The following is a 22,117-nucleotide window of genomic DNA, read 5'->3' on the forward strand; positions in this document are numbered from 1 at the left end:
CTCTCGCTCTCTCGCTCTCTGCAGGGGGGGGGAGGGGAGGGGTTATACTGACGTGTCAAAGAGCAACTCTCGCTCTCTGCTCTCTGCTCTCTGCTCTCTGCTCTCTGCTCTCGCAGAGTCTCGAGAGGAAATAAGCAACCCTTTAATTGCCAAACACGAGTACGCTTTCGGGTTCGATTGATGCGTCAACAGCAACTCTCTCTCTCTACTTCTCCACACGAACTTCGGAGCAAAAATTGTGGGCCCCGCTTTCGTTTGCCCTTCCACACGGGTACGCTTTCAAGGGTGACGAATGTGTGAATGCATCTCTCTCTCTCTCTCTCTCCCTCTCCCTCTCCCTCGCCCTCTCCCTCCGTGTGAAAGCGGATGTGTGAAGAGCAATTTTCTCTCTCTCTTTCTCTCTCATAACTCCAAGTACATCAGCGCAGGGTTCAAGTCGGGGGGAGCTGATCACTGTCGTGCTATTAATGGATGGGGCATCGCTCGGCAAAGGTGTGTCTTTCTCCTGCTTCTGCCGCTGGATCTCTTTCCCCTTTTGCTTAATCTTCTTTCGCTGCCGGAATCCGGATCCCGGATGTGTTCTCTCGAGAAATCATGTGTGATCGCTTGTTCTTGCGTTCCCTTTTCCCCTTTCCATCGCCTCCCGAGGACATTCGGTTTCGCCGATTGTTTCTTGCTCTGAGATCACGCGTGGTTGTTGGTGGAAGTATGTATTCGAGAGAATTTATTCTCTTTTGCATCTATTGGAGTTAATATGAGGCGGAATTCAGAAAAAGGCCACAGCTTGTTAGAGAAGACGAAGAAGATAGTTCTGACCCCAAATTGCCTTTGCAGAAAGAAAAGGTCTTTGTGAGATATGGATAGTAGCATTGACTTCTTTGGCTGTTCTGTAAACTTCGGCAACCTCCTAATCCAATTAATCTCACATGAAAAGAAAAAGGCAAAGAAAGAAAAAGAAAAAAAGGGTGAAACCCAGAAGAAGAAGACTGAAAATTTGAGTTCCTTTATCTTTAAACACATGCTTCCTGCAAACTTGAAAATGGTTTTTCGGAGCAAGCCTGAGGTCGTGCCACGCATCCTAAGGGTCATCTACTTTCCGTTCATGTCTACATATCTTTCTCCGAATCTTTAATTGAGTATCTTTATTTACTATGTAGTAGACTTAATCTTTCTGTGGTAACAAAAGAAATTATTCTTGTAGGGGTTTTCCCTCAGCTGACGACTAAATTGATTAAACGAGCAAGAGGCGATGCTATCTAGAAATATGAAGGTGGTTTATCTACTCTGTGTGTTGATATCTCTGCAATCCAGGGTTGAATCTGATCGTCAAGGTGCTCCACTTGCTTTTATACTTGTGTTTAAAAGTTGTGAAAACGTTAATTTTGTCAATTTGATTATCTTCTAATATCTATATGTGAGATATATGCTCTGCAATGTTGGATTTCACACAGAAATATGCGTATATGTTATTTGCAAGAGGCATAAGTGCGTGTTTCTACTCTGAGATTAATATTTTTAACCTTTTCAGGCTTAAATACAAAATTTCAGGCCTTTGTAGGTTATCCGTTTATGTATTAAGTCCCCTCTTCTGGTTATCTGAGAAAGTAGTCAAAGATTTATTACTTTATAAATGTTGCAACTTATATACGACTCTCTAGATGCTACCTATTCCCTATTAGTGTTTGATACACAATGTTCATTTTTTCTCTTAGAAGTAACTAAACATTCAATTCATTTGCAGATAATACAAAGAGGAACTATGTCCACTGGCTTTAGACTGACTGCTTGGATACTTATTTGTAGTTAATCATTTATTAAGCACTTGTTCTTACTTGGCTGTTGTATTTTTTTTCTTTTTTAGATTTTTATTGTCTGAGAATGGATTGAGATTTTTAACCTCTTTGCTTACATGGAAGTTTGGAGTTTCACCACTGACATGATTTGCCAACCTAAATAAAGATTATAAGGTTGGGTATATTACATTCTGTATACCTTTCCTGGTTTATTCACCTATATAATAAGCCAGTGATGAAAATGAAAGTGTAACTCATTATGTCTTCCATTCTCAATCAACTTCAGCTTGCCATGATCTTGTATAGCCAATATCTTTGTTTTACACGTAAGCATGTTAGAATGTTTTGGGAAATCATAGATGTCATAGAACATAAACATCGAACTTAAGGTTATCATGGTAGACAAGCTGATCAACATTTAGGATTGTTTTCACCAACCAAACATGAATTTGCAGAACACAAATAACTTATTCTAGTTTCACTGACCTGGTGCAAAAACTGATATTCAGGATATGTAGCCTCTGGCAGCACTTAAAATTAGAACAAAGAAGTCATCTGCCTCCTCCATTAGGAGTCACTGGATTTTAAGATATAAATGAACACACCGGCAGAACTTAACAAGTAATAAGACAATCCAGAAAAGCCAAAGACTATATTGTACCTTTCTACATGATTTCCCTTTTGCCTCTTCTTTTGAAGACTTTCTAGCAACTTTGATATTATTTGGGAGTCTTTCTAGCAGCTTTGATGCTACTTAGGAGTCTATCCAGCAACCTTATGTTATTGGAATGCTACTTTAAGGTAAAATTTCCAGTTTTTAATGCGTCTTGAATTTTACATATATCTGAGTTGGTCAATATACAATTTAAATTTCTCTGAAGTGACAACTGATGATTGAGGGATCTGTGTTAGTTGACAAAATACAAAGAAATATTTCTTCTTATGAACTGGTTAAGATACTTTTTTGTGGTTTCACATCTTTTGTTTCTATTTTCAGTTTTTCTCTCCCCTATATTTATTCTATTAATTATGATGACATATGTGTAATCTTGATCTATTTCCAGGTGATGCATTATATGACATGAAGATTAAGTTAAATGCGACTGGTAATCAGCTCATTGATTGGAACCAAAATCAAGTCAACCCTTGCACATGGAACTCTGTTATCTGTGACAGTAACAATAATGTTGTTCAAGTGTATGTCATTTGTTCTGCACCTTGTTATGACTTAATATAATTTATCATCTAGAATCTTAACTTCAGCTGTAATGAACTGTTGGCCTCTTTGGTCCAGAGTGTGCATGCTAAATTTGCTTCATTATATGTTACTTTTGTTGCCTCAGAACATTGTCTTCCATGGGATTTAATGGAATCTTGTCACCAAGAATTGGAGAACTGCAGTATCTAACTGTTTTGTAAGTATAATTTATATTTCAGAACATTTAATAAGCTAGTAGTATCGTGTTCAGTGATGTGCATATGTATTTCATCCGTTTAGAATTGAATACATTGCAAACATTTTCGTCTTTCTATAATATGTACAATTAACCAAAATCAATACCCTTGATCATTTTTAACATGACTGTAGACTTTGCATTGTATGGTATGATTCTCCTGGTAAAGCCAAATTCGATGATAGGGGCCAACCTGTGGTCAGTGAAACCTATCATAGCTACACAGTTCAACTTTATGCTTCGCTGAGGAGGAGTTCTTTTATTTGATTATTTTTGTCTGTTTAAATTAAGATGAAGCGAGATAGTCATGATGACGTCTCTAGCTCATGTTAAAAATAGCAAGAAAAATTCTTCTTCAAAATCAAAGCCAACTGTTTTGGTCTCAAACCCCTACCTCCCAACAAACACACATATAGGCAAAGAGGAAAGTAAATAATAAAATAGAAACAGAAGTGCAAACCAGAAATTATAAACAGAATGACAATAGTGCCTTGCAGAACATTCTAGCATCTAGAGATTCTAAATATTAGGCATGATTCTTTTTGCATATATAAGTACCATGACTTATGGGATTAAGAACAATATTAACTTGGAAAAAGAAAAGTAAAGGACAAAAGACGAAGAAAGTAAAATTGAGGTGAATCATAACCTGTCCTGCACTGATGATCAGTTTGATTTTAGAGATCATTTGTCATTGCTTATGTGCTAGATATATGTTAGGGGTTCCCTTTGTTGTTTCTTTGTTTCCATGATACCAACTTATCAAGGGACTGGTGAAGTAACAATTGATATGATAGTTATTCTGTACATATGTGGAAAAATATCATCATTTCCTTTGGCCTTATATAACTTATTATGCACTTAACCAAACATGTGTGAAGTGGTCGGACTTATTATCATATGTGGAGCTACTTTTGTCTGATTTTCCAGTGAGCCTTGTTCTAAATTATTTGATGTATAATTTATGCAGGTCGTTGCCTGGCAACAATATAACTGGTGGAATACCTGAACAGTTTGGAAACCTCTCTAGTTTGACAAACTTGGATTTGGAAATTAACCGTCTCAGTGGAGAGATACCAGCTTCCCTTGGCAAGCTTGCTAAGCTTCAGATTTTGTCAGTAGGATAGTAATTGACTTATCCAAACCATCTAATCATACTTCAAAGCTAACTTTTTTTTCTTTGTTGACATTACTCAGGATTCTTAGTCAAAATAATCTTACAGGGAACATTCCTGATTCTCTTACAAATCTCACTGCACTAAATGACATGTAAGTATATAATTCCTTTGTGGAATGAACAACTCATTTTCAGGGAAATGTAAAAGTAGTGTTTTTGTTCTGTTTTCTGTTTAAAAGCATAATATGCAGTCATTCTTTTCTCTTCTTTGCTTCAACTGTTCATGGCAGTCGTCTAGCTTTCAATGGCCTATCTGGACAGATACCTGACGAACTGTTTCAAGTAGCCAGATACAAGTATGAGCAGTTTGTTGTAATGCATGCAGGCAGGCATGTGCTCTAGTCTTTGTATTCATATCCGATTTGGTTATTTGGTGCAGCTTTACAGGTAACAATCTGAATTGTGGTACAAATCAGCAGCACCTTTGTGCTTCCAGCATGTCTGTTCAAGGTTAACATCGTACATCATTGGGCTTCAAATTTGAAGTTTCAGTATTTGCAGGAAAATTGACTATTTGGTAAAAATAAAATAAGGTTTTGCAAGTTGTTCTAGAAAACTGACCATACATTTTTGTCTTGGCAGGAAAATCACCAAATTCAAAAATAGGAATTGTGCTTGGAATTGTTGGAGGTGTCATATTACTCCTTGTTATAGGGGTTGTATTTCTTATATGCAAGAGCCGGAGGAAAGGCTATCGACGAGAAGAGTTTGTAGATGTTGCAGGTTTCATATTTTATTTATGTATCTGTTTCTTTTTGAAAATTCCGAGTAAAAGTCATTTGTACCTTGCAACATTCAATGATTCAAATTGGAGATGGGCAGAGGAAGAATCGAGCATTAGTTCTTGATCATTTTTTGCATAAAATACATTAAAATACATTACTTTTTTGTTACATTATTATTGCATGTGCTGGCTAAGGCTTAGTAGTCAGAACATCTTGTACATCATTGTAAATATAAATCTTTGTTCACTGAACTGTCATCTTGCAGAATTTACCTGATCAGTTGTCATCACTATTATATGTAGGTGAAGATGATCGTAGAATTGCTTTTGGACAATTGAAAAGATTCGCTTATCGAGAATTACAGATTGCAACAGATGGATTTAGTGAAAAGAATGTCCTTGGACAGGGTGGTTTTGGAAAAGTATACAAAGGAGTGCTTCCAGATAGCACAAAAATTGCTGTCAAACGGTTGACTGATTATGAGAGTCCAGGAGGGGAAGCTGCCTTTTTACGTGAAGTTGAGATGATAAGTGTAGCTGTCCACAGAAATCTTTTGAGGTTGATTGGCTTCTGCACGACACCAACAGAAAGGCTTCTGGTCTATCCTTTTATGCAAAATTTGAGTGTTGCATACCGTCTACGAGGTACTAGTCCTTTTTAGTTACTACTGACTTGAAGTGTCCACTAATGCATCATATTCACCATATTGTTACATGTTAACTTGAGTAATGGATGATCAAAGTGATACTGGGAATTACTCCATGCGTGTGAGTTTAAATTTTTATGTGACTTACATGTTTTTTATGTCTTGGCTACCATTCATCTCAGATCGATATATTGTCACTGTATGCACAGAATGAATTCTGTTGGAATTATTTCAATTAATTGATGATTTTTCTGCAAACTCTATGTCATCGTGACCCCTCAATCTTCCTTTTTCATTTTTGAAGAAAAGCTCACGTCTAGTTTCAGTTCTGCTAGGTCTTGTTGCACAATTTTAAGCTGTGCACATGGCATTTTGATCAGACTGATGGGTGGTGCTATAGCAGGTGTCAGATTAATTTTTTGACCTTCCAGCGAAGAGATAGAAATGACTCTTTGATAGTTGGTGGTCCGTAAGTTAGGAGCTACAATGTTTAAAGTCATGCAATCTATTGAAGAACTACTAGTTTTCGGTAAGGAATGCCATGGAGTTGTTTTGGACACTGTTTACTGGATTAGTACTTAATCATTTTATTGGTTTTCTGTTATACTAGATAAATTAGTGATTATGTTCTTCCAAAGAGACCCATGAGTGAATAGTGCTGTTGTACATGTCATAAGTGATAATTTTATCTGGCCCTCTAGCAGCTCAAGTGGCACTTTGGAAATGTGTCAATATGTTTAGTGGTACATGTCATAAGTTCTGGATGAGTATAAAATCATTTATAGATAACCATTTGGTGTATTGAACACAGAATTCTGTTATGCATCATACTTTTGATTCTGACTATAGTCTTGCTGTCTTGATGACTGCAGATTTTAAACCAGGGGAGCCAGTATTAAATTGGCCTACCAGAAAACGAGTGGCATTAGGCACTGCTCGTGGATTAGAGTACCTCCATGAACATTGCAGTCCTAAAATAATCCACCGTGATGTTAAAGCTGCAAATGTCTTACTTGATGAGGACTTTGAGGCTGTTGTTGGTGATTTTGGCTTGGCAAAATTGGTAGATGTGAGAAAGACATCTGTCACAACTCAAGTTCGTGGAACTATGGGTCACATAGCACCTGAGTATTTATCCACTGGGAAATCATCTGAGAGGACTGATGTCTTTGGTTATGGAATCATGCTTCTGGAACTTGTCACAGGACAGCGTGCAATTGATTTTTCACGCCTAGAGGAAGAAGATGATGTTTTATTGCTTGATCATGTAAGCTGAATTACCTTGGTTGTTATCATTTTTTCTTTACAATTCAATGGTTGCAATTGCATTTTCTTAGTTAAATCATGCATAGATGCAATAATAATTAAACACTTGTAGCATCTGGACAGTAAAGATATCTTCCTGTGTGTTGGGCATGGTATATCTATGGTTGTATTTGTTCCTGTAGGTGGTGCTTGCCCAAATGAATGCCTTTTCTGTTAATTATAATTTTTATTTTTCTGCAGCAAAGTATGGTAGATGGATATTTTGTCAGTTTCATTCATGGTGTATGTCAACTTCCTGCATGATTCTTATGCAGGTGAAGAAGCTACAAAAGGAAAAGCGACTGGGTGATATCGTCGACCGAAACCTCAACAATGAGTACGATGGCCAGGAGGTTGAAATGATGATCCAGGTCGCTCTTCTTTGCACGCAGGCGTCGCCAGAGGACCGCCCAACAATGTCAGAAGTCGTGCGGATGCTAGAAGGAGAGGGTCTGGCCGAGAGGTGGGAAGAGTGGCAACAAGTTGAGGTCAGGCAAGAATATGAGAGGCTGCAGAGAAGATTTGATTGGGGTGAGGACTCATTGTATAATCAAGATGCAATAGAACTCTCTGGCGCAAGATGATATGTGACATTGACACTTGAAATGTGGAAGTAGAGACAGAAACTTGATCTCTTCTCCTTTTTGTATCAGTTGTGTATTAATTGGCGGTTAAATGGACACAAAGGGATCCTTCTACTTGGCTGTCATATCCCTCCCATCTGTTCTACAAATTGCATTTTTTTCTTTTTGTGCCAATTCCAAATGGTTTTGCTGAACTGTACTATATAAATGTCTTTATTGGAAGAAGTGATTTTGGTTAAAATAATTGGGTATAATTTTTTTATTCTATAATGAAAAAATGTTATTGACTTCAAAGATGACATGAATGTACAATGATGAAGCATTTGGATATATTGGAATATCCAAGTGTGATGATCTGGTTAGCAAGATTTTAAATACATTAGATCGACACATTATCGATCGATGTTTTGTAATAATTTATTTATCGATTCGAATAAGTAAATTGAAATGTAGAATACAAAATTGGTAACCAGGAATATTTCATTGACCATGAATATCAATGTAATTATTTTGAGCTTCCAATGTGATTTATTTTGGTATTTATGGTTACAAGGTTCTAAAGATTGATCCAATACCTAACGATCGATGAATAGGAACACACTTATAATAATATGCATTGTAATTCTACCTAAATAATATAATAAATTGTATCGGCATCGAGATATATATTTCGCACTGGTACATGATCGAACCGATAAGTCTACTGAACCTTATCATTTACAACAAACTTAACAAGTAGGCATCAAATTGGTCACTGGTTGGTACACAGAGATCACAAAAGTCTCACTAGTTAGTAGACAGAGATCACAAAAGTCTTAATTAAACATCATGAAAAATAAAGAGAGAGAAATGTAAAATTTGAAATCATATTATTCACTGATAACATGAGAAATATTTGATTTTATTACTACAAATCAGAAATTCTAAAGTTGTTAGGAAAGAACCTGTGAACTCACATTATTATAGTGTTTGGTAACTCTAGGGGAATTGATCCACAGCTGCATATATAGCATGTGATTGAACAGAGCTCATCTGGTACAGGAAATATCTGCAAACTGTTGAGGAGTCAAACTTCTTCTTAAGCCTTTGGTACAGATCATTGTGCTGTGGGGGTGCAAACTCACTCTAGTTTTCAGTTCCAATGACAACAATGACCTTGTTTCTGATTTTTGCAGTATGCTTTCTGTTTTTGGTTTTAGTCTCTGCTACAAACTATACTTCAAAATACATGAATCATTAATAACATAAATCAATAGAGCCTTCAGATGACATGAGGGGAAATGTTAGGAATATAAATCAGTAGATCTATTAGTGTAAACTTTGTGAAGGTTTTGATGTTACTATTTTTCCCTTTTCTTTCATATTTCTTTTATTTCATTCATATGTTCTGCTTCTAGTCTTCACAAAACTTTGATCCAGTCATTGTCAAGACTGGATCAACTTTTCTCCACCCAAAAGAAATATTTCTCATCAGCTGTATCTCTTTTGCTGGAGTCATGCAGTGTTGGTTTCTGCTACTCTCCTTGAGCTCAATCATCAGGGAAAGGCCTTGTCAGAACTCAGAAGCACATGTGCAGAACTTGCCCTCCTGCACAACACAGGTTGGTGGCCATCAATAAGAGCTCTCATTGTACCACCACTTCCATTTCCTGCAGTTTATGTTTCTGTGCTTGAAAAGGTGTCACAGATCAGGTTTATAATTCAGGAATTTGGCATTAATTTTGTTTTTAGTTACAGTGCATATAAGGATTATATGATTGGAGATAATCAAATTCTTGTAAGAATGATGAATTCTCTTTTGATTTAGCCCAAACTTGAGTTTGTAAACTCTTACATGATTTATATCACAGATCCTGAAAAGTTCTCCCTCAATCTCTCTATGTGGAGCATTTATCTCTATCCACACAAAGATCAAAAACCCCTAATGATACATATGAGATTGTTAGAACACATGATCCTTAATTAACAATTTCTTTTTCCTCTTCATACAGTTCCTTCCAAATATGAAATATTGGATGATAAAATAAAATTGTCCATGGTTAAAGAAAAGATCTGACACTTTAGCCATGTCTGTCTTGTTCAACTTAGTGAAGACCCACCCAGATGTGGACATCACAGAGAGAGAGAGAGAGAGAGAGAGAGAGAGAGAGAGAGAGAGAGAGACTCTACTGGTAATAAAGTTTGACTACACAATTGCATTCTTTTGACTAGAGGGAAGAAGTTCTTTGAAATAAGGTTGTTTGATATGTGACAAATTATTATGGGATGAATCCATTTCCATCACTCAATTCTGCAATAGCTCATAGTTATTCTTTCACTCCCATAACTTGATCTATTCTCAGATGCCAAACTTGCCATTCTTTGTTTGTCTTGCTCAAGTTCTAAGCTCTGTTTCAGTCCCACTTGGAAGAACTCCCCTTGCCTGTGAACAGAATTGTTTGGGACAATTGACCCCTTCCTTCCAATCTCCTCAAAGTAAGCAATTCCTTTTGTTAATTCCTCATAAGATTGCAGCAGAAGCAAAGAACCACAAAGAAGCTAAAGATGCCTTCAGAAATTTATACAAGTCAAAGAAAGAAGCTTTTAATTTGAGATTCTAACCATATCCTGCTGTTGCACAAACAATTCCTTCCTCATCAATCTAAAGTGATTTTATTGTTGTTGTAAATCATATTTCTGCAATCCCAAACAAGCAGAGATCTGATTCATAAAGGAGGGGGTGGAAGACCTCTCTCCCTGCTGTGATGGAGCCTCCATGCTCCCCAGTCTAAAGCCATCCATCTTCTGAACACATCACTCAAGTGAAACAAAAGGTCTCTAAATGTGGTCATTTGATTACTGCTTTTTTGTTTTGTTAGATGAATGCAAATATTGGAAGATCTCTTGATAACTTTGATTGTATCTTTTGGCCTGTGGTGAAGGTAAAAAAAAAATTTGATCCAAAGATTTGGATAAATATATATAAATAATTTAAAACAGGATGGAATTTTTTTGATTAAAATTTTATGAGTGTATGCACTAAAAACAAATCACAATGCAATCCATTGATAAGAGCTTTATCCCTTTTTAAGTACACTATGAGAGAGCGCATGCTTAGTACAGAACAGCCAACACCGATCGCTAGAAGCAATCCCAACACACAAAACACAGAGAAGCGGAAACAAAATTAAAGCGCATGTTAATTTTGTTTCCCGAAGCAAAAGCTCGAAAGCAAAAACAGGAAGCAAGATAGAAAGCTCAGGCCGCAATCACCGCCACCGCCGTCGCAATGACAGCCGCCGCCAACGCGGCCACGCCAGTCCTCCCGGCAGCGCTCTCGTCGGCTGCCTTCTGATCCGCTGGCTGCTCCTCCGGCCCTGCCGGTGCTGGCGGCGATGCCCTCCTTGACTTCCTGGCCTTGGGCGCCTCCGCCATCTTGTCCGCCTCCGGCGCGGGCGCCGGAGCGGGGGCCTCGGGCGGTTTGAACAGTTCCGCCGGCTCCAGCACCTTGTCGATGGCGTACACCGCCAGGGGGTCCTTGTCGATGAGCGTGGCGGTGATGGTGGACACCGTCAGCCTCGTCTTCAGCGTCACCTGCTCCCCTTCGTTCTGCACAGTCAGGTTGTAGTTCTTGGCGGTGCCGTCGGTGGCCAGCGTGTTCATGACGCCGTTGCCGGTCTTCAGCAACTCTATGGAGTAGAAGACCGGGATGGCGTGGTAGAGCAGAAGCGACAGCTTGCCGTCGGCGGTCAGGTTCTTGAACTTGGGCAGGAAGGGCTTCATGGCCTGGTCGAGGGGGCAGAACACGGTGAGCCCCGCGTCCACGTTGCTCACGAACGTCTGCTCCGCGTCGGCGGTGGAGGCCAGGAGGCCCGCGAAGGTAGCGCATCCCTTCCTCGCCATGACCGACGTGAGGTTGGTCTGCTTGGGGGGTGCTGCCGCAGGGCCCTTGGCCGCCAGGGACGAGATCGCTGACCCGATGTGGATGACCCTGCCGACACCGCTAGGGGCGGTGCCGGAGGCCTCCGGTAGAGGCACGCACAGTAGTGGAAAGATCAAGAGCTGGTACACGAGGAGCTGCTGCCGCCTCATTGTCGGAGAGAGAGAGAGAGAGAGAGAGAGGAATGTTAGCTGAGTGCGGAGAAAATGATGATGGCAGGGATGACAAGTGTGGGAAGCAAAGCAGAAAGTGAATGCCCCAACTGTATGATATTATTACAGCAAGCTTGGCTTTTGGTTGTCTTCAATCTAAGATCTACTCCTCCTAAAATAATAATATATGATGAGGAAACATTGCATTATTTCAACTAAAAAGATGAACAGTGGGAAAAAGAAAGGGCAGATTTGGGAAGAAGGTGTTGGAAAGAACAGTGACAGAGAGGTGAATCTACTTGGGAGCTTCACATGGAAGAAGGACACCACCTCCGGATTTGGATGAACCAAAAGGTCCCATCGCCGTCTGTCTTCTCCACAATGTAATGTCTATCATCAGACTAGTGTTACCTCAGGGAAGAGTTCATCTGAGATGAAGCTAAATTAGCTGAGGAGGAGCAATGGGCAACAGCAACAGTGTCCTCCAGGTAGATCCAGATCTCCGGTGCCTTGCAGGCTTGGCTTTTACCGACCTCCTCCTCCTCCTCCTCCTCAGCATGCAACAGTAATTATAATGCAGTCAATCAGTATATTTAACATATGATAGAACATAATTTATATTCTTTATATCATAAAATCAAATAAAAATTATGAAATAGTATTATTACTTGAGCAATAATACTTTTGTCGGTGACTCGCCCTTACAAGTAATTGAAGAGATTGCCGACAGGTAATTAATGCACTGTTTAGCCATTTGCATTGTTTTCACCACAAGCCTCGGAGAAAGCACATCATATATAATTATTGATTGATTGCATGATTGACTATACATTAATCGTCGTATTTTTTTTAATATTATGTACAAATTTTGTATTTTTTTTAAATATACGTGGGTCCTTGTGACACTCTTCCATTGTATATATTATATTTGATTGGTAATTCGGGGGATGATTTTTTTTTTAAGAATAATAATATGATAATTTGGATATGATTCACTTTCTTTCGTAAAATAGTTTAAACATGTTATACGTCGGGGCAAAAATCACGGGATTCATGTTTTAGTGTCGCTCATTGATAAATTAGCTTTACTTGGATCACACCGTTAGATTACGTGGTTGACTAACCGACTATACATGATCGACACAAGTGACATGTTAATTCCATGTAACTCACTAATGGTTATGCATGTTTAACACAACAAAGTCACTTGGATTAATCATTCATCACTATCTTAATATATTGTAGAATTTCTTTAAGGAAAAGCTAACTTTGTACAATACGAGGGACAATTATATAATCTCGGATTTGACGTAGACTTATGATAATTAGAACTTCATGCTCCCATTACTATACGAACCACACAATGAATGTGTGTAATAATCCAAAACACACAAGGAGGTACACTAGTATACCGTGAGATGTAGAACAAGTCTAATCTATTCGACTAGACTATTAACTTAAGTTTCATATATGTATTGTTATGAGTGCCCCAACATAGTTTTCAAGGTTTAGACTTTATTTATAGGAGTTTATTTTGAGATCGACTTGAGAGAAAAAAAACAAATCCAAATTAGTATCCATCTCCACATGTCCGATACAACGATGTCACTTGATTGACCATTTATCATCATATCAATGTCTTGTGGATTCTCTTAAATGGAAAAGTGGATCAGTTGTGCCCAATAATTATCATGCGAGGGATAATTATGTAATATCGGATTTAACGTAAAGTTTATGATATTTATGATCGAATTTCATGCCCTCACTATTATACGAACATACAACATACAGTGAATGAGTAGAACACCCACTATAAAAAGAAGAGGTGCATAGATACATCATGAGAGATAGAACAAGTCCGATCAATTTGACTAGATTGTTAATTTAAGCTTCATACGAGTATTATTAAGAGTATCATAATGTAGTTTTACATGGTTTAAACTTTACTTGGAGGAGTCTACCTTGAGATCGATTCAAAAATAAATCATATTAAGTCCCAATTAGGATTCAACTCTGATAACCAAAATTTAATTATAACATTTGTGATTTAACAGTATAGATAACACATTTTTGATGTATTGAATTGAATTTGATATATGACACTACGATATATATATATATATATATATATATATATATATATATATATATATATATATATATATATATATATATATATATAAGATTTAGTATAATAATAATTTTATTCTATGAACATATCTTAAGTCCCATTCATGAATAATCTTTTTCCTATCAAAGTAATAATATTTTTACTCTAATATCATTTGATATTGTCACTTGAACCATAAGATAATCAACTCATTAATTTGATAGAATTAAACTATTTATTCAAATTATTTAAATCCAAGTTGATGGTCATATACACGAGGCTATTAAAAAAATAAAAAAATAGTCAATCAAATAAGTTTTTTGATCACATAGAAATAAAAAAGATTAAGATATATATATATATATATATATATATATATATATATATATATATATATATATATATATATATATATATATATATATATATATATATATATATATATATATAGATCCCCCTCAATCATGTGTATAATAGAACAAGAGTCAATAGAAAAGACTAAGAAAGAGACAAAATGGCAGTGACAAGCGGCACGTGCTTCCGGCATCGTCTGCAGGAGTGACAGCCGAGCATCTGCTTTCTGCCCTCGTCGGCAGGGGACGGCGGGTGGCGTCGCCCTCCGGACCTGCGATCCGGACACCGGCGAGGAATGGCGACGGCGGATGGGTGATTTGCGGGGTAAGGACGAGACGTGGGCCGATCCGGCATCGCCGGCGCCGACAACGCCGTCTGGGTGGGTTGCGTCCTTCGTGCCGGTGCCATCTGCGCAGGCGGTGGGCCCACCGACGCTTTGGATTCGCTTCCATGTGCGTTAAGACTGTTTGCTTCTTATTTATTTATTTATTTATTTATAATACATGGAAGAGAATAATAAGGAGTACTTTCATCTTAGGTTTTTTTTTTCTGGATTTATCTATTAATATTTATTTATATTAACTAAAAAATAAAATATAAGTTTTTAAAATAATTAAAAAAAATCCTATCATATCCTAAATAAATCTTTTTAACCTAATATATTTATTTAAATTTAAAATTTTATCTTTTACTTTATCTAATATTAACTATTTGAATTAATCTTAACACACTCCCTTAATTCAAATAGTTATAACTTGAAATTATTTTTATAATAAAAAAAAATTTGTTAAAGCTTTTGTGAAGATATCAGCAAACTGGTCTTCGATGTTGCATTTTACATCTTTAACGTTCTTCGAACTCGTGACTCATCTTTATTTTTCTTACGAGACTCGTCATAGTCACTATTGTCTCTTCATGCTTGAGACTTCTTATCATTTTGAATGTTCATCATAAAAAATTTCTTCGGAGTTGTTAGTCTCATCTTCATCATTGTTGGTATTCTCTTTTTTGACAACCTTTGTAATAGGTTCACTAGCGATAGATGAAATAGAATTCAAAATTTTTCGCTTGTTCAATTGTCTCTTCATTTTTTTCATTAGAACTTTTATCAACTTTAGCCTTGTTCTTAAGTATCTTCTTATCAGTTCAAATTTTGAAATGTTCGTCATGTAAGATAGTTTGTATAGATCCATAAAAATTCGGAGAATCATAGCTTTTATATCATAATGTCGATTCATTAGAGTATATAAGGAGAAATCCAAAAATAATAAGGGAAACACTTTGTTTTTTATCATCCTTTCGCTATCCATTTTTTTTATTTTCTTATTATAAATAAAATATTTTTCATCGTAAAAAATGCATAATATCTTTTTCTCATCAATTGTCTTATACTATTGAGATTTTATTTTAAACCTGAAATAAATATCACATCATCAATAATTTTTTTACTAGATTTGGTGTTCACAATAATTATTCATTTTCCTTTCATCTAAACCTTACTACCAATCTAACTGAATCATCAAGTTTTTAGAATAAACTTTTATCCTATATCATATGATTACTATATCCACTATCTAAAAACTAAATAGATCTAGAATATTCTTTATGCTAAAAATAAATATTTTTTTCATCTTTTCTTTGCTATTATTTTCCTTATGATAATTTATTTAATTTTTATCCCAATAGTTTTTTTTAATATGATCATATTTTTTTACAGTAAAAGCAGAGAGGGACATTTGGATTTTTATTTTTTACCAATAATCTTTTTTCAATATGTCCAATTTTTTTTAAAAAAATCGATGAGTTTCTTTGTTATATTTATTTGATCGGCCTCGTCCTTTATCATTTTAGTATCTCTCTTCAGATCTGGATTCTGAAAACTTTTTATCCTTCTTCTTCTGATCTATCTTCGTTTAAGAGCATGTTCTGAAATTTCATTTAGAAATATATTTATTTATTTTTTCATGAATTAAAAGAGAACTCATTTATTCATTAATAGACAATATACTTGTATATTTAGCTTCTTCAATAGTAATAGAAATCATATCAAATTTTAAAAATAAACTTCATAAATTTTTTTTATACTATAATCTTTTAGATTTTCACGGAAGATCTCATTTGGTTCATAATACAAGAAACTTTTGATAAGAAATCAATGATGGATTTAAAATCTATCGTAAGAGTTTTGAATTAACGTCGAAGAATTTAAAGCTTTAAATCAATGATGCCATCACGATTCAATGAAATAGGAAATCATCTATTGTTTATTGTAGCGTGTAGATGACTCTAGCATATTTCCGTATATTTTACCAAATTTCATAATTCATATGAGATAAATAAAATTTTTTATTTTAATAATCTAAAATTAATAATTATCACCTTTGATTGAAGATAGAAAGAATTAGATTAGAAGTACTTACTCCAATGCTTATATCTTTCTTTTAGATTTACTAGTCTTCTCTTCTTTTTTAATTGATGTACTCTTGATAATTTTTTTGAATTAGACTATGATTCAACACTGTTTGTTTTTCGATAAAACTTCAAGAAAATAAGGAGTATTTCTGCTTTTGAAATGATCCAATAGCATATTGATAAAAAATAACATATGTTTTTAAAATAATGAAAAAAAATATCATATCCCAAATAAATATTTTCATCCTAATCTATTTACTTAAATCTAAATCTTTTGTAGAGTCAATTATATTGATTATTAGATCATATATATAATATTATTTATTTTCGTGACAATCAAAGATTTAGAAGGGTGAAAAATTGGAGAGTGGATATATATATATATATATATATATATATATATATATATATATATATATATATATATATATATATATATATATATATATATATATATAAAGAACCAAGAATAAATTTTCTCCTAAAGATAAAATAGTATGGTTGTCACAAATCAAGATGTGTATTAATATTTTTTATTTTGTGTTCACAAAATTTGTGTAAATTATGCTTCGAAGTATCAAATCCTTTTAGATAAATATTTTCATCCTAATCTTCGAAGTATAATAAAAAAATATATCATATCCCAAGTAAATCCTTTTAGAATACATGGAAATATACCAAAATGTTTTTTACTTGTTAAATATTAAGGTCCCACCGAGATTTGAACTCGGGTTATTGGATTCAAAGTCCAATGTCCTAACCACTAGACCATGGGACCGGCTGTGCAATTCTCTACAATTTCTATATATGATAACTTAATTTATCATTAATTATATTGAATTTAAATTATTATTTTAAAATATTTAAAACTTAAATTAATAATAATAAACTCATCAAATTCTTGTAAGTTGATTATAGTATTTGCTCATTTTTAGTAGTAGGGACTAAACCGAAATACTACAAACAAAATATGAATATTTTTTTGAGATATTATAATTTTATTAACAAACATTATAGTTGCATCCGTTTATCTTACCTTATAAACTTGTTCAATGTAGAGGATAAAAGGTTTTCTATTTATCTTATCAGAAACATTTTGAGATGTAGAAAAACATGAGAGAATGATGTTATAAAAAGGGATGGACATTAATCAAAAAATTTAAAATCAAAATTATTTTTTTTTAAATTTGCCCGTTAATGTGTGTTCCTTCTCATTTTCTCAATTTGATGGTGGAAAGAGAGAGACAAAGTTGTCGCTTCTTCACATAAATCTCATCTAATGATACTTAAAATATTATGATAAGACTAACATGTGTGCACGATATCGTAAAACCTTTGTAAATCTATATTCAAAGAAACTAGACTCTTTTCTCCTCTTTGAGTATGATATCGAAGAACAAATATAAAAATTTAAGATTATCCGATCATTATATAGGCCATAATAGAATTTAGTTAGATTTTTAATATATCTTGTGCTAAATTATCGGACCACAAAAGTTAAAAAGAATTTTTAGAATTTTATGATTTTTCTTCCAATTTCTAAGAAAAAGATGAAGAGATTTCCAGCCAATCTCATTCTTGGTGGTGGATCACATCCAGAACAGGTGCTGAGGGCCATCTCTGATGGGTGACAGACCTCCTCTCAATTGTGTCCCCGGTTTTGCCTGCCTTACACTCTAAGCGACGCAACACCTGAAGCGCCAGCTGCTGCCATCAGCATGCCACCTCGGTCTCTTCTTTCCGCCGTCGGTCTATATATAGACGCAGATCCTCTTCCTCTCCTGCATCGAGAGATCCCAGAGACAATGGCGAGGAAGAACCCATCAATGGAGGTGGCGGTGGTGCTGCATTTGCTGGTACTGGCCGCCTGGTGCGCAACCGCGGCGTCCTCGGCGAAGCCCAAGGTGTGCGACAAGGGGTGGGAGTGCAAGAACAGCGTGTACTGCTGCAACGAGACCATCTCCGACTTCTTCCAGGTGTACCAGTTCGAGAACCTCTTCAGCAAGCGCAACACCCCCGTGGCGCAGGCCGTCGGATTCTGGGACTACCACTCCTTCATCACCGCCGCCGCCGTCTACCAGCCGCTCGGCTTCGGCACCACCGGCGGCAAGCAGACGCAGATGGGGGAGGTCGCCGCCTTCCTCGGCCACGTCGGCAGCAAGACCTCGTGCAAGGACCCTCTCCTCCATGCACCTCCATGCACCGGCCTTTTAAGCCTCATGCTCTCCGTCTGTTGGTGCAGGTGGGTACGGCGTCGCCACCGGCGGCCCGCTCGCCTGGGGCTTATGCTACAAACGGGAGATGAGCCCGAGCCAGTCCTACTGCGACGACAACTACCTCTACCCATGCACTCCCGGAGTTGATTACTACGGCCGCGGCGCGCTGCCCGTTTACTGGTACGTCACTCTGCTCACAGTCCGAGAACGTCTGCAGCACAATTGCTCGGCAGAGATCCGACTCCATGGCCGATGAGACGCAGGAACTACAACTACGGAGCCATCGGGGACGGGCTGAAGGTTGATCTCCTGAACCACCCGGAGTACCTCGAGCAGAACGCCACCCTAGCATTCCAAGCTGCCATCTACAGGTGGATGACCCCGATGAAGAAGAAGCAGCCATCCGCCCACGACGTGTTCGTGGGGAAATGGAAGCCCACCAAGAACGACACCCTGGCCAAAAGGCTGCCGGGCTTCGGAGCCACCATGAACGTTCTCTACGGCGACCAGGTGTGCGGCCAGGGCCCAGTTGACGGCATGAACAACATTATATCGCATTACCAGTATTACCTCGACCTGATGGGCGTCGGCCGCCAGTACTCCAGCGATAACTTGGACTGCGCCGAGCAAGAGGCATTCAATCCTTCTTCTACCTCCTCCAGTACCACTTAATCGCCTGAAACTATCCATCGTTGCGACCGTGTGTATTTTTCTTCCAAGCGCTGCAAAAAAAGGAAGAATTTGTATGCACTATAAATCTCTATAAAGGTATCAAATGGAGGGATCTATTAGTTATGTATTCGTTGCAAGTAAATCTATCGATCAAAAGCTCAGTGTTAATAATACCGATAGCTTAAACAGGAAAATACTATCGTTATTTGGCTCCTAATCAAACCATATTCTGCATGGAAACAAAGACATGCAAATTTCTAATCCCTACTCCTATCATCCAAGGAATTAACCATTTTTCACTGTTTGAAATCATGAGGAAATAATAATAATAAAAGAAATAATAACTGCTAGACTTACGGAGTGAACTCATACTATTAAGGTTTCACATCTCTATATATATCTCATTCATGTAAGATGGAATCATACTATCGAAAAAATACACGCGACTTTCACTTGCTTTTAATGATACCTCAATCTTTTTTTTTTGCGAGTAATATAGAAAAATTTATTTAAGAAGTTACCATATGGTAAATATTCTTAAATTAATTAAATATATTTAACCAAGAGATAAAATTAGATTCCTTCCGCATCAAATGAGTTCATCCTGTCATTTCACTTTTGCGTTCATTTGGTGCTTTCGGCATTGGATTGTTGTTTAAGCAATGTTTTGCTACAACAGCCACAGTGTTACTTATCGATGCTATAAAGTGGCGAGCTCAATCATGGCAACGTTTGTTAGCAAGGTTGGTCGATTAGGTTCACTGCGCTGAGTGCAGTTGGCAGCTTCCTTTCCTTTCATTTAATGGAGCAACTCAACCATTGCTTGGAGACAGACTGCTTGTCATCGTCGGCAATTTTCCTCATCAAGATCTGATCAACCATAACCTTTTGGCCGGATGAAAAGGTGTGAGTAACTCAACCAATCCAAACTCAACCATCGTATTATTATTATTATTTGAATGATTGACCGAGGAAGACTAATTAGAGCCTTCCTCATGTTGGTGATACCTCCTCGTGCAGGAGGAGGTTGAAGAAGAGGCATCTCGGGCACGAAACGCCCAGCAATCTGCTGGCGACACCTGAAACTGCTGGAGACGACCACGTCGTCTGACGACGACACTCCATCGAAGACGACGATGGCTTCCCCGTTAAATTAACAATCCCAGAGTGGTCCATTTGTTTAACCAGCATGCCTAATTGCTTGCCTTTACACTCCACATTCGTAGTGCACCATGGCCAACCTCTCTGGACGCGTAAGCATCTCCCAAATGCATCAGCACGAACCCAAGTGGAGGATATATACCATGCAAGAGAAGAACAGCTCTTATTCTCTAACCCTTCTCACCTGCTTCCCAACTTTATCCTCTCCCGGCCAATCCTAATCCACGCAAGAGGGAGGGGGGGTACCAGTGACGGTACCATGCACGAACCGTGTACTTTCTGAGAGGCGACGATGGTGGAGAGCTCAAAGGTCCAAATTCCCGGCTGATGCCGTCACTCCACCATCTCATGCATGCAAGTCGGATCAGTTTCCTCACCGTCTGCATCTGCAACTTGTTCGCTGGCATGCCATAAAAGACAAATCTCAGTGGCCGAAGCATAGAGGTTGATGATTTCAACCTGTTGGATGAATAGAATGGTCTCAGAAAGAAATAACATGATCGTAAGATGAATGATCATATGGAATAACGGGATGTGAGGTGACTGGGTGTGTGTAATGGGTGCAACACTGGCGTCGGCCTCGCGCAGCACTTCCCTGTGGGGGATCACCATGCTAAGTGATGCCCCTCCATGGCAGACAAAGGTCAAAGCCTTTTCATGGTGCACACGCGCTATGATTCCTTATTTTTGGCAGTCTTTTCCAGCACCTTCCTCGTCATGCCAAGTACAGCTTGTGGTTTCTGCAAGAAGGTGGAAGGAGAAGGATCGGAGCTGGTTCCATTTCAGGCGAGTCATGTCGAGGCAAGCAATACGAGAGCTCGTGATGTTACGGTACCGCTGCATCAGACGCAATATGTTAGGATGGGCAAAGCCATTGGATTAGGAAGGAATCATCGCTTTGATGCAGTCAGCCACTCCATTGCTGGATTCTGCATGCAAATCCGACAACAAATCTAACAACTCAAGCACATTGATCATAAGGGATTGGTATTAATGGAGAGCTCCATCATAGAATAAAGGAATCAATTTAGTTGTCTGACTCACATGATGATCAAATAGGCTAAAAAGTTGAAAGCATCACTCCATTATTAGATTTCTTGCATATGGGTTAGATCTAAAAATTACTCAAATATAATAATAAAAAAACATATTTTAGATTTTCTCAATCTAATCATCCAAGAAATCAAAGTGAACTAACTCTAGAGAAAGAGACACGAAAATTGCCTCAGGATTGTGCACAAAGTTTTTGATGTTATTTTCAGCTGGTTTTCTTAAAATCAATATTTTCAATTAGACAGAAAAATCAAAAGAAATTTACAGACTAATACGTAAAGTAAATCCCTCCCTGTAACATCGACAAACAAGTGATTTCCAAGTCATCAAATCAAATCTGCTCTCCATACTCCAAAAATAAATCCAAAGATCTCAATCATTGCC

The 22,117-nt window shown here is 37.3% G+C and overlaps 3 protein-coding genes and 1 non-coding gene across 5 annotated transcripts; 2 read left to right on the top strand and 2 right to left on the bottom strand.

The window, feature by feature from the left end:
• The first annotated feature begins 212 nt into the window (after nucleotides 1-212).
• Nucleotides 213-7,798, top strand: LOC135619769 (LRR receptor kinase SERK2-like). Of its 2 annotated transcripts, XM_065122076.1 has the most exons (13): nucleotides 213-271; nucleotides 429-492; nucleotides 1,202-1,331; nucleotides 2,858-2,990; nucleotides 3,137-3,208; nucleotides 4,218-4,361; nucleotides 4,445-4,516; nucleotides 4,655-4,720; nucleotides 4,804-4,874; nucleotides 5,007-5,147; nucleotides 5,452-5,793; nucleotides 6,668-7,062; nucleotides 7,376-7,798. In XM_065122076.1, exons 3-13 carry the CDS (start codon nucleotides 1,250-1,252, stop codon nucleotides 7,682-7,684), a joined length of 1,827 nt encoding a protein of 608 aa, XP_064978148.1. In that variant the 5' UTR covers nucleotides 213-271; nucleotides 429-492; nucleotides 1,202-1,249; the 3' UTR covers nucleotides 7,685-7,798. The 2 variants fall into 2 exon arrangements, with proteins under 2 accessions (XP_064978148.1, XP_064978149.1); XM_065122077.1 differs by lacking the exons at nucleotides 213-271; nucleotides 429-492 and adding an exon at nucleotides 523-843.
• Nucleotides 7,799-10,703: 2,905 nt separating this feature from the next.
• LOC135619770 (fasciclin-like arabinogalactan protein 1) lies at nucleotides 10,704-11,923 on the bottom strand. The gene has a single exon (XM_065122078.1). It carries the CDS (start codon nucleotides 11,753-11,755, stop codon nucleotides 10,922-10,924), a length of 834 nt encoding a protein of 277 aa, XP_064978150.1. The 5' UTR covers nucleotides 11,756-11,923; the 3' UTR covers nucleotides 10,704-10,921.
• Nucleotides 11,924-17,337: 5,414 nt separating this feature from the next.
• Nucleotides 17,338-17,409, bottom strand: TRNAQ-UUG (transfer RNA glutamine (anticodon UUG)). Its single transcript has one exon. It is a non-coding gene; the product is annotated as a tRNA-Gln (tRNA).
• A 990-nt stretch (nucleotides 17,410-18,399) lies between these two features.
• LOC135618248 (chitinase-like protein 1) lies at nucleotides 18,400-19,642 on the top strand. Its single transcript, XM_065119118.1, has 3 exons — nucleotides 18,400-18,800; nucleotides 18,874-19,027; nucleotides 19,111-19,642. The coding sequence occupies exons 1-3, from the start codon at nucleotides 18,437-18,439 to the stop codon at nucleotides 19,517-19,519; spliced, it is 927 nt and encodes a 308-aa protein (XP_064975190.1). The 5' UTR covers nucleotides 18,400-18,436; the 3' UTR covers nucleotides 19,520-19,642.
• The last annotated feature ends 2,475 nt before the right edge of the window (nucleotides 19,643-22,117 follow it).

The sequence above is a fragment of the Musa acuminata genome, chromosome BXJ2-8 (assembly GCF_036884655.1).
Source record: "Musa acuminata AAA Group cultivar baxijiao chromosome BXJ2-8, Cavendish_Baxijiao_AAA, whole genome shotgun sequence".
In the NCBI taxonomy this organism is placed as follows: domain Eukaryota; kingdom Viridiplantae; phylum Streptophyta; class Magnoliopsida; order Zingiberales; family Musaceae; genus Musa; species Musa acuminata.